Source organism: Bombus bifarius, unplaced genomic scaffold (assembly GCF_011952205.1).
Source record: "Bombus bifarius isolate JDL3187 unplaced genomic scaffold, Bbif_JDL3187 scf7180000007974, whole genome shotgun sequence".
NCBI lineage: Eukaryota > Metazoa > Arthropoda > Insecta > Hymenoptera > Apidae > Bombus > Bombus bifarius.
In genome coordinates, this window is record NW_022884360.1 from 3,145,001 (window position 1) to 3,156,648 (window position 11,648).

The following is an 11,648-nucleotide window of genomic DNA, read 5'->3' on the forward strand; positions in this document are numbered from 1 at the left end:
TTCATCTTTAACCTTCTTACTTTTCTCTGTCTTTCCTAACAATTAAAATAGTTGCGCACGAATTTCAGGTTTCTTGTTAGACTTCATTTCCTTACCCGTAATTACGGGCTTCACCGCGGCTGCATCGATTAACATAGCCACTTCGCAGTTCAAACCGTTGTTAGGAATACCCGGTAGAAGCGAAGACCTGGTAGATTCTTTGATCTCGGTGTTTTCAAATCTGAGGATGATCCGGTACCAAGACACGTTGCTAGGTATTGGAACGATAGCTACGTTGGTTCTATTAAAGGTACAGTCACATAAAGCGAAATTCGATCAAAGATTACGGGTCAAAATTAAACAATTCTATAATTCATTTTATTCTTTAGTTTGCGATACTTCGATTCAGTGTTGGACAAAATTTTATTCCAATAGCGTATAAAAATCTGACAGGAGCTATGTTTTCATCGAACATAACTTAATATTCATATTGCTTTTTATCGAAGAATTTGCCTGGACGTCGAACCGGTACTTGGTCACAGAAAATCGCCTGGGCCACTATTCTGGCGCGCAACGCATTGGTGGTCATCGTAGGAACTTTGATGGCGTATATCTTTTCCATCTACGATCTATATCCTTTTAATCTAACCGGTGAGAACAACACGATAATTGGAAAATCCGTCTCGCGAGAAACCCGTTCTTTGATCATTCGTTAAACCGCGTAACGCTGCGTCCACAGCAAGAAGGAACAGAATGGGAGCAAAAATAAATGATTTCTAGGATCGATGGGTCATGGATTGCCACCGTTTGGTCTGCCGAAATTCAATGCAATAACCAATGATTTCCTTACGACTGCTGGTGCTATGGGAATGTCGCTGGTCACCGTCCCGATTGTATCTACCATTGAACATATGGCGATAGCAAAAGCGTTTGGTACGCTATATTATGTAGAATATCATTCATAATCGTTCGAACGATTCACGTATTATACAGTCGAAGCTCGGAACTGAAGCTGATCTAATTTCTTTTCGTCGACCTGTAATGTAAAAAATAATGATTATGCAGATTTTTAATGACGCGGTTAACATATCAAACTATTCAGCAAATGTTCATCCGCTGCCAACGTCGTTCGAACAATTATGAACGTATACGTATATTCGTTAGATGGCAATACAATTTTGGACATTATTTTAATAATTAAAATTACTTGAATAATTTCGAGCGAACTATGAACTTTTAGCAAAGGGCAAATCTTTGGACGGCACGCAAGAAATGCTGGCGTTAGGATTGTGTAACATAGGCGGTTCGCTTGTTCGATCAATGCCAGTTACAGGTTCTTTTACACGAACTGCTGTCAATAACTCATCTGGAGTGAAAACTACTTTTGGAGGTTTATTCACAGGTAAGTGTGTGTGTGTGTGTGTGTGTGTGTGTGTGTGTGTGTACATATGACTTCTCAAACAAGCGTTATAAATGTCTCGCCGATAATATGTATCACCAAGGGAGAAAAGAAAGACGAAGTACAATCAGATAGTTGGAAAACGTACGAATGAATCCCCTGAATTTTTTTCTTAATCGTGACAATTCCTTGCTTGCAGGCGCTCTCGTATTACTAGCGGCTGGCTTGCTCACATCCACTTTTCGTTTTATTCCTAAAGCGACTTTAGCTGGCGTTATAATATGCTCTATGTACTACATGCTCGACTTCAAAACGTATGCTCTATTATGGCGCGCAAAAAGTAAGTAAATTGGATCGTGACAAACGCGATTCAATTTCATATTCCTGACAGTTGCGCCTCATTTCAGAAATCGACTTTTTCCTCATGTTGATCACCTTACTGTTCTGCGTTTTTCTTAAACTGGAATGGGGAATCATTATCGGTATATCGTTAAATCTTGCAATATTATTGTATTTCTCGGCTCGACCTTCGGTTCAAACCGAAATTGAACAGGTAAATTAAATGTATCACTTTTACGCGACTAAACTAATATTTTAACTATTTAAATATTTAATGTTATTCTAACATTTTTAACTCATTGTGCACTAACTACTAATAAGTTTCCAGCCAAATGTAACAGTACCAAGCTAACTAAGGTACTTTAGTAGTTTTAGTTAGCTTAGCACCGTTGCATATAGACAAAAGTTTATTGTCGTGTGTGGTAAAATGATTCCTGAACCGTAGGTAGGAGATAGAACCGTGATTCGCATTATTCCTGATGAGAGTATCACGTTTCCAGCAGCGGAACATTTTCGAGCTTACATAATGAAGCTTTCAAACGAAAATTCATACGACGTTGTACTTGATTGTAGAAATTTGAAGAGGACTGATGTAACGGTTGCAAAGGTAAATGATGTATTAAAATCTTCTTCTTGTAAATTCAAATAATTTCCGTTTTACAGAACCTCAAGCTATTGGCAAACGACTTAGGACTGCGAGGAAAAAATATCATTTACGAAAACTGTCAAGATGACGTTGAAAGTATACTGCAGACTGTTATTCCAGATCACTGAATATACATGTTAAAATTTAAATGCATAGACGAATCTATAATATTTATATTTCTTGTACATACTATATGATTTGCTAAAAAACTGATGTATTTTAATTACAAATGATTAAAATATAATAAAAGCATTGTTAAAAACATACCGCCTTTTATTGTGTAATCTTCTATCGTGGACAAACTTTATAAGCTACGTATTCAAAAACAGACAAAATGCCAAGTAATAGCAATTTAGATTAATATCAATGAGACACAGCGTCTCAATGATAGAAATCCATATAGGTCGATCGCATTTACACAATGTACGGAACATTTTTGTTTTGTTGTCAAATTTCGCTTTTACAATATTGACATTTAATCGTGATTGACGATCTATTCGTATAGAAAAATTCAATGTACATGTGTTCATACCTGGATCGATTCGATGAGTACTTTCGATATGCTCTTTCATCGTTTCGTTCTCTGGTAGTATCCAGTAGCAATACTTGCAATATCTGCGTCGATGAAATTTAATGTGAGTGGACAAAGACAAAAGTGTAGCAATTTGTTCATGGCAGAAATTGCACTCGAATTTCAAGGCTCGTTGCTCTGAAAGCTATGAGTAAAAGATCTATATACCTTTCTGAATGATAAATATCGATACGATATTAAACTAGATTCCGAAAATTGATAATATCGATCGATTAATAATCGGAGCAAATATACATAATATTTATATTCCTGAAATACACATTGGATATAATAACAATTAATACATATACAATGATACATTAATTATACAAATTATATAATAAACGATGAAACCTTGTATATAATAGTGCAATTAATAGTACAAACTGCATACTGAATGATAGAATTGCATACTTACATTCATTTCGTCGTTATTTTGATTGTAATCGTTCTTTTCCGAAATAACGGAGTATTGCGGCATTTTCGAATCGGTACTATGTTTTTTTCGCAGTTGTAGTGGTAACACGATTGGATATTTTCCTTCTTCCAACTGTAAACACATTTCTTTTTTTATAAGAGCATCTACGACAAACATCTAATGGTGCCCAAAAGTTACAAAAGGGTACTATCGATGTCAAGGTAACGTATAGAATATCATATAAGCGTATACGAAAATCTAAGAACGTTCAAATATACGAGATTAAATATTGCAACGTTAAATGTCAATTATCGTTTACATTATTTGCATTTAAAATCAAAATCACATCAGTTTGATATACTTTAAAGTATCTAATGTGAACAACGTCGTCGTTTTCGTAATTGTATTTATTTCATTACTACTTGTTATAATAACGATTCTTTTATAATATTTGGAAATATTTCTGATAACGAAATCATTGCAGAGTCGTACAATCGAAAATGGTGGTTACATTTCATGAAATGTTGTCACAAGTATTGCTTTTATAAACATACCTTCTTACGAATCATCAGTATTCAAATGACACAGAAACTGCGCAATGCGCATAATTACGTCAGTACAAATATGGCTTTAACCGTACTGACCGTTTCGAATACTCCCGTCAATTTTTATAGTTTATTCCGTATTATATGTAGTTTACTAATATAAAGAGAACTGTGCGTATTCAGTGATTACAAGTTCAAAATATCATGAATTTCAATTAAGTTTCGATGAAATAAAAATAAAAATATTTGTAAAAAGTTGTACGCAGTCAAACACGACGCCACGTTCCAATATATATAATAACATAGCTTAAATAAAATATTAAAAGTTCTTGATATTCCATTTTCTTAACAATTATCTAAGATACAGATAACGTTTTAAAATGTAAATTATCTATCGTTAAACTCATTACACATACACCGGTATGACGTATAATTTAATATTTCATGGCAATCGTTTCAATATTCCTTGAATATTCTCGCGCGGGCAAATGATACGCCATGTTGGTTTATTGTACCGGTAGCGTCATCTTCGATTTAAAATCTTGGTGTCTCGTTCAAGTTTTATTATTCACATTAATAAAATACTGATTTTTCTAATTCTCGAATTCACGAATCTAAATCTCGTATTTATGAATTAAACGAAAAACAATAATTCGCGTGAGACTAGTGTGTATCGAAAGAGAAAAAGATATTTGGTTATACGAGTTATAATACCTACCTTTCTGGAACTTTGAATTGGTGGACGAATGTCGTATACGAAGTCTTTTTTCGTCATCTTTTCGCTGATATTTCGGTTACACCGTAAATTGTACTTCATGGCTTCCACTAATCCGTTGGTAAAATCCTGCAGCTATGGTAAGCGTTCATATTTCATAATTATTACAATACTTTCGATATTCATATTTTTCAACATTCGTTTGTTAAACCACATTCGCATTTATATATAGATTTGTATATGACACATATGAACAAAAAGTTTCGCAGGTTTTTACGAAAACTAATTTATTACGTAATGTATTTATTTGTCGTATATTATAATGATAAATTACAAATAACCCTTAAATTAATATCATCTCGATATTATTATTATTATCCTTTTTGCTTTTTATAAAATTTATTTGTAGAACCATATCTGTATTAAGATCTTTATCGCGATAAGATTTCTACTTATTTTCGTTACGCGTCACTTAATTAAAAAATCCTTAAACTATGTAAATCATAGTTGTCTTGATTACGATAAGAATCTGTACTTATAAGTTGTTATACATTACACATAACGAAGAATAAACACGAGTTAAAGCCGCTTCTAAATTTATACCTCGTGACAACCTGCCAGTTTGTGAAACGTAAATGTTCGTATTTTAGCTGCACTCTGTGACAGTATTAAGGAGATGCTCGAATACGAGTATATATACAGTGTATAAGCGATTTCTCGCATGCTGTAGCCGTTAACGTTCAGCCATCGTGTTTATCGAGTAACTACATTTTAAGAAATAAATAATTCTTTATGCTATGGCGTGTGATTCATTTCATATGACTAGAGAATCGTGGCATTGAAAACTAGAGCTGATCTTACCACACACAGACACACACATGCGCGCGCGCACACACGCATACATACAAAAGATTCGTATCTTTATAATTGCATTTACTTAAAAAAAAAAGAAAAAGCTTTTTTTCTGTTGCAATATGTATACAAGTAATGAATTTTTCTCACAAAAATTTCGACGTGGGAAACCCGATTAGTTCTTCATGTTGTATAACGCAACAACCTAACACAATTTTGGGAAGCGTTTCATTCGTAATTTGATGCGCAAAATGTACACACGCGTAGGCCTTCGAATAGATTAAAATAGGCATTCGAGATCGTTTCACTTCCTAAACGAGAGTCTAGTCAAGGAATATTTCGATATTGTATTTACATCGATAACACAGATTCTTAAACGTTCTAGCTATTCTCTTGCTATAAAATAAATCACGAGGACATCGCATCGTTAAGCGAATGAAAATATTTTATTCTGTTAAAAGTGGCGATATCACTGCACGAATGATTCAGATGCTACCTAAATGAGTGTTCACGTTATATTTAAATTCTCTATTGTTTCTTATAGAAGAATCTTGATGTAAGAGCAAGGGTGCTCTCTCTTGTCTAACTTCAGGAAGCGTAGCAAGCTCTTGAACAGGGCTTCGTTGCCATATGCTTCTAGCAGCCATTTCTTGATAGCCCCTCCTTCGAACCTGTAGTTGATAGATTATTTAATCCGACACTTAATTTTTCTATATAAATATAGTTCATATATGAATGTACATATATCAATATTGATATTTAATGTTTCTTACAAAGCATTTTATTCTAATAACAAATGACACCAGTGATTCAGCAAATTTTATTTCAATCGGTCACTGGCGCCATTCAAAAATACAGGTGGAAAACATACTTGTCTATAGTGAAGTTCATGCAGGTACAATGTAGACAGAGACATATCGGCAGCGATTAACTCCACCGGTACAGATAAATCAGTGGATAACTCATGGCTCGATACAAAAACAGAGGCGCCTAGGGACTGATTCGAAATTCCTTGTTGCAAACCATACAGAAATCCTTTTTCATTGTGTACGGGCCCTTCGGCTTTGCTTAAACCACATTGAACGGCATGCGGCAAAATGTCTGATTTCACATTTAACAGTTCATCCCCAGCGGCAGAAACCGTCGAGGTACCAGGTTGGTTCAAGAACATATTACTCGTGCTTAGCCCACCTGGCTGATTTACCATTGTGCTCCGAATTATGTTCGATACTATGTCATTGTACTGAAACGATTGGACAAATTAAATTCTACGTCGTTTTGATTTCGAATAGAGACACATTAAACACTTACACCCGGTTCCAAGCTAGATAAACTGTTCAAGCTTGCCAAAAGGGGATTAATTTCACCGTGTATACCACCTTGCACTTCTTTCTTCACTCTTTCTCTTAAAGCTGCGACGAAATTCTCAGCGTGACTCGGTGGTTTCCACTCGGGATTCGTTAAGGTGAAATGAATAAGGGACAATTCGGTTTTCCCGTCTTCTGCTTGCGTATATTGATCCGATACAGGAATTTGAAGTTTTTCCGGATCTATGGCGTACTGGTTAACATCGTATCTACCAGTCTGATCTATGACAGGACTTCGAGTCACCGTTTGCCACGTTGGATTGCCATGTTTGCGCACGTCCATTTGTGCAAAACTGCAAACGTCCCCGACGCCTGTAACTTCGATCGTGAAATTACGATAGAAGTCCACAATATCCAAGGCCCGTTGTCTCATCCGAAAGCACAGAATAAATGGTGTAAGCAGAGGGGAAATTAATTCTTCTAAGAGATGAACTGCACGATATTGAAATAGTTGTGCTACTTCTGCTCTCGTGGTTTGAGTATGAGCGTGACCTCGCCAACTATCCGGTCTGTAATGTGTATGGGCCAAGACGGCAGTTAAGAGAGTCTCTGGACACCAAACTAAATTCTCATCCGGTATAAACGCCCTTGCTCCTGCGACCATAGCACCCAATATGGTCATGGTAGTCAACACGTGCTCCACCGTAAGTACATCCTCATCGTATACAGTTAATATTAATAAAACTGCTAATATACTTCCAGCTACGAAAGCAACGTTTTTCGCGATAACAGTCATAATAGGGGATGTAAATATGCTCATGTATTTCGAAGCTGGACGGTATGCGCGATTTAGACGGGCATTCAATTCGTGATCAAGTTCGTTGAAATGACGGAGGTATAACCGGCCGTATAAAGACCACATTCTTGTACCTAAAGTTCCTGGCTCTCGCTTGATGATCTGTTCGAGACAGAAATATTTTCCAATAAGATTATTCCTACGAGACGAAATATATATATCGAGCAAGAGATTTATCTTGAATCAAACCGTGTACTCACCTCGCCGTAGTTAAAAAACGAATAGAGTATCTGCCAGAGTAAAATTAACGGGCAAAGTAGAAAATTCACTACTCCAACCCATAAAATATGTTTAGATAGTGCTCTTGCAAGTTCTTGTCTTTTGTTTAACTTTTTATAGTCTTCTTTGAGATGCCAATTGTTTTCAAACGGAGACCATGGTCCCCCTGTGTGGAAACAATTTATATTTTTATTTTTATACATATATTATTTTTAATTAATAAATATCTAAGTATATAGAATCTTACAAAACAATAGTAGCTCCATATTGTATTTCAATCCTCTTGTCATGAAAATAATTTCTCCTATAACAGGGATTTTAAGTCGAACGGGTAACAAGGATTTATTGATCATAGCCACCATATAATTTTTAAATCTTAATATTCTATGGTATATATCTAATTCCGTAAGCTCTCTTTTGTGTATGCACATTTCCTGCTCTTTTTGCACTTCTCTTACTCGCTTTTGTACCTCGTGCCAGGTGAGATTGTCCAAATCGCAGTCTTCAATTTTCAACGCGGTATTAAAGAATAACTTTATGTCCCAAAACTGCGTGCAATGATACAAAACTTTTACTAATCGTAAAATCCAAAAAATCGCGGCTACTAAAATACAGATCCAAGTAACCAGACCCATAGATGCTACACATTCGCTCGTTGGTAAAATCACGTCGCTTATCGACGTTTTGTGCGATGTTTGGGGCTTGTTCCTGGAAATATATCAAACTTATTAGTCGAGTTTCTCACTTATGTTTCTATTTATCGTATTGATATTGTTAAGCAAATCTCACTTGAACAATACGGAGTAATCGATGCAATGAAAGAGAAAAGTTGAAAAAGTAACTACGAAAATGAATTGTCCTAGTTCAAGTGCTTCTTGGAGTATCATACAAGCGAATCCATGTTTTTGATGGTAGTGGTACATTCTTGTAAAAAAAGAATCTAGATCTTCAATATGGTTCCATCTAGCTTTATTTCCTTCTGGTACTACGTGTATCATAACACCAGATTCCTGAGGTGTTTCCTCGTGTTCATCATCGTCTTCTCCATCCTCTTCTTCCCCATCGTATGGCTCCATACGTTGGTAGCTGCCATCCAATACCGTCGTCATCTAGATACATGGTACATACAGATTTATTTTTTCAATAAATTAATTCAATTTTACAAGAAGACTAGTAAGATTTTATAAGAAGACTAGAAAATTTGTACTTGGTACAAAAAATACATTGATTGTAATGTATTCTCTTATGGTTTTGAGAGGATAGAAATAAAAGTAATGGATAATGGATTACTAACTACCTAAAAGTCACAACCTTACCGTTTTTGCTCGTCGGTTTGGCTCTACACAGGTAATGACAGTTTCTCGTTTCATTCTCACATGTCATTAAGAATAATTAACTACCGGTCAACGGTTGCTCCACAAGCATCTAAAATGTAAGCCACCCACCAAATGAACTTGTTAATGCGACAGAAAATGCATTTATATCGGCCTATTAGTTTCCTTATTGTATTTCATTTCTATTATTACATATATATATATATAAATATCAAAAGGAACAAAGCTAGCGTATTGTTTCTTTGTTTACATTTTAACAATTATACTCTTATCTGAAGATTGCATCAATGTTTTTCAATCAATTGGTCATCCTTTGTGTCAAAGAATGTGTTAACACATAAAAAAAAATATTTTTTAACCACTATGCTCTCATGCAATTTCTTTGCAAGTATAAGCACAAAGTGAATATTTTCCAAGATGTATCCTTAACCATTACATTTCGGTTTAAGTTCTTTGCAAGCATACGGTCAAAGTTAACATTGTGTTAAATTATTAAAATACTATTCGCGTGGTTGATGATATTGAGAAATTAAAAACGTGACGCATACATACATATGTAACAATAACAGTTTAGTTCTTTGGACTAAGAAAAATGAAAAATTGAACGATCGATGAACGCGCAATAGAAAACTCGATTCGTTTTCCGATAAGAGGATGCATTCGATTTTTTCAATATTTTTTTAAAATGAAATTCAAGATCCGATTTTGCGAGATTATCAATAATGTGGTTAAATTACGATGTATTGTTTGTGCATCAAGCATCGCTTTTATCTATGCTTTTGGCTGACCTTTATTCGACGAAAATAGAAGCGTCGTAGACGCTGCAGCAAAAGCGATAGGAATGTTTGGTAACACAGCTGATCTCCATAAACAAAGCATCCTGTCGTACCTTCGTTTTTGCCGATTTTTGTCCCGCTTTCCAAATTGACACGTGTTTATTACTATCGTCTGCAAACTCATGAATCCCCACTCACATGTTGACTGGAACACGAACGATTATTTACTGCTAATTTAGATATCTAGTTGTTCGAAACATTCGACCACTTCCCCGTCTATCACCATCTTTACTGAATTTTCCTTCTATTTGTAGTCCACCTTGTTCTGCTAGTCACGAACCACACGTTGATTCTAGAAAGCATATTTACGCTATTTCCTGTTGCACAGTTGATAAAAACGATTTCTATATTAACACTTATCGATTCTGCTTTAGACTTCTTATTTAGCCATAGAATGTATACATAGACGTTGGGGGTACAAACCAGATGTGTACTTATATTTTAATACTTACATATTAACCCTAACATATTAATCCACGCATCACACATATACGACATATTCTAAAAGCCGCTGGGATTGTTTATTTGTTATTTTCTATTATTATACGTACATATAAAAATATATATTACGTTACGTAACACGTTGAAAATTTGAAACTTGGGATGTGAACGGCGACAAATCTCGACTAAACGTCGTTTCATATGCCTCGAACTGATAGTTTAAGATTTAATGTAAATTATATTTTCAGGTTTGGTTCTCCTTAAAACTTCTTTTAGAGAACTTACGATGCAAAGTGAAAAGTAAAAAGGGAACAGAGTTTTTTTTGTTTTAATATTTATTAAAATTACAATCAATTCTCGCGTTGAGAATTTTCAGTAATTTTTCTGGCGTGGCGCAGTAACATGGCTAATTATTTATAATAAGTTAATACTTATTATAGATAAGTATAATTTGTACGTAAGTATTATAAATAAGTAAATATTACTTAATTTAAATAACTAATTGAATCTATCGTTTAGGTCTAGCGGGTAGTGTCTCTTCAGCCTGCGGATCTGGTCCGTCGTATCAAGTAGTCCAGTGGTTAGGGTGTTTCGGTGTTTGTTGACTCTTTTGCTATATCTGTCGCTATATGTTGCTATTTCCTCTTTGACTGTGGGTATCTTGAGGTCGCGGTGTATTGTTTCGTTGGTAACATACCAGAGTGCATCAATTAGGGATCTTAGCGTTTTCGATTGGAAGCGTTGAAGTATTTCAATGTTGGAGTTACTTGCTGTTCCCCATAGTTGAATTCCGTAGGTCCAGACAGGTTTTATTACAGTCTTGTAGAGGGTAATTTTATTCTGTATGTTTAATTTGGAGCGTCGGTCTGTGAGCCCATAGAATTTTTTTAGTTTGTCCTTTAGTTGCTTCGTTTTATCTGAGATGTGATTTTTCCAAGTTAACCTCCTGTCCACGGTCATGCCCAGGTATCTTACTGAGTCCTTGCTAGGTATTATTGTGTTGTTGATGGTGACCTGGAGGCAGGTTTGTTTTCGGAGCGTGAAGGTTACATGTGAGGATTTTTGTTCGTTAATTTTGAAGCCCCATTTATGAAACCACTTTTCCATGGCACCAAACAGATCTCACAAAGGACATAACCTAACATACAAACACTCACCACACTAAAGAAATAAATCAATCAAATTCGAAGA

General features: G+C 35.2%; 3 protein-coding genes across 7 annotated transcripts in view; 1 reads left to right on the top strand and 2 right to left on the bottom strand.

Moving 5' to 3' along the window:
* LOC117216871 (sodium-independent sulfate anion transporter-like) overlaps positions 1 to 2,621 on the top strand; it is a 17,242-nt gene extending 14,621 nt beyond the window's left edge. For 2 of the 3 annotated variants that reach the window (XM_033463992.1, XM_033463993.1), the window contains exons 4-11: positions 69 to 289; positions 486 to 630; positions 760 to 912; positions 1,220 to 1,381; positions 1,578 to 1,718; positions 1,786 to 1,931; positions 2,163 to 2,324; positions 2,381 to 2,506. In XM_033463992.1, the coding sequence (XP_033319883.1) occupies positions 69 to 289; positions 486 to 630; positions 760 to 912; positions 1,220 to 1,381; positions 1,578 to 1,718; positions 1,786 to 1,931; positions 2,163 to 2,324; positions 2,381 to 2,491 (1,241 nt within the window). In that variant the 3' untranslated portion in view covers positions 2,492 to 2,506. Of the gene's footprint in view, positions 1 to 68; positions 290 to 485; positions 631 to 759; positions 913 to 1,219; positions 1,382 to 1,577; positions 1,719 to 1,785; positions 1,932 to 2,162; positions 2,325 to 2,380 lie in introns of all 3 variants that reach the window. The other variant, XM_033463991.1, reaches the window with a different exon arrangement.
* Positions 1 to 5,217, bottom strand: part of LOC117216875 — an 8,114-nt gene extending 2,897 nt beyond the window's left edge. Inside the window, exons 1-3 of the mRNA XM_033464000.1 lie at positions 4,616 to 5,217; positions 3,353 to 3,484; positions 2,896 to 3,079 (exon numbers count right to left, since the gene is read on the bottom strand). Of these exons, the coding sequence (XP_033319891.1) occupies positions 2,896 to 3,079; positions 3,353 to 3,484; positions 4,616 to 4,714 (415 nt within the window). The 5' untranslated portion in view covers positions 4,715 to 5,217. The remainder of the gene's footprint in view (positions 1 to 2,895; positions 3,080 to 3,352; positions 3,485 to 4,615) is intronic.
* Positions 5,218 to 5,674: 457 nt separating this feature from the next.
* On the bottom strand, positions 5,675 to 10,295 carry LOC117216870 (autophagy-related protein 9A). Of its 3 annotated transcripts, XM_033463988.1 has the most exons (9): positions 10,070 to 10,295; positions 9,163 to 9,271; positions 8,636 to 8,955; positions 8,094 to 8,554; positions 7,828 to 8,012; positions 6,776 to 7,729; positions 6,336 to 6,707; positions 5,803 to 6,135; positions 5,675 to 5,767 (listed from the first exon to the last, which is right to left on the bottom strand). In XM_033463988.1, exons 2-8 carry the CDS (start codon positions 9,214 to 9,216, stop codon positions 5,950 to 5,952), a joined length of 2,532 nt encoding a protein of 843 aa, XP_033319879.1. In that variant the 5' UTR covers positions 9,217 to 9,271; positions 10,070 to 10,295; the 3' UTR covers positions 5,675 to 5,767; positions 5,803 to 5,949. The 3 variants fall into 3 exon arrangements, with proteins under 3 accessions (XP_033319879.1, XP_033319880.1, XP_033319881.1); XM_033463989.1 differs by lacking the exon at positions 9,163 to 9,271 and having other exon boundaries at positions 10,070 to 10,286; XM_033463990.1 differs by lacking the exon at positions 9,163 to 9,271 and having other exon boundaries at positions 9,969 to 10,286.
* Between the last annotated feature and the right edge of the window lie 1,353 nt (positions 10,296 to 11,648).

Coding starts and splice junctions, on each gene's coding strand:
- LOC117216870 (XM_033463988.1), bottom strand. CDS start 9,216: ATGAAACGAGAAACTGTCATTACCTGTGTAGAGCCAAACCGACGAGCA. Junction 7,730..7,827: donor CGTTTTTTAACTACGGCGAG/GTGAGTACACGG, acceptor TGTCTCGAACAG/ATCATCAAGCGAGAGCCAGG. Junction 6,708..6,775: donor TATCTAGCTTGGAACCGGGT/GTAAGTGTTTAA, acceptor CAATCGTTTCAG/TACAATGACATAGTATCGAA.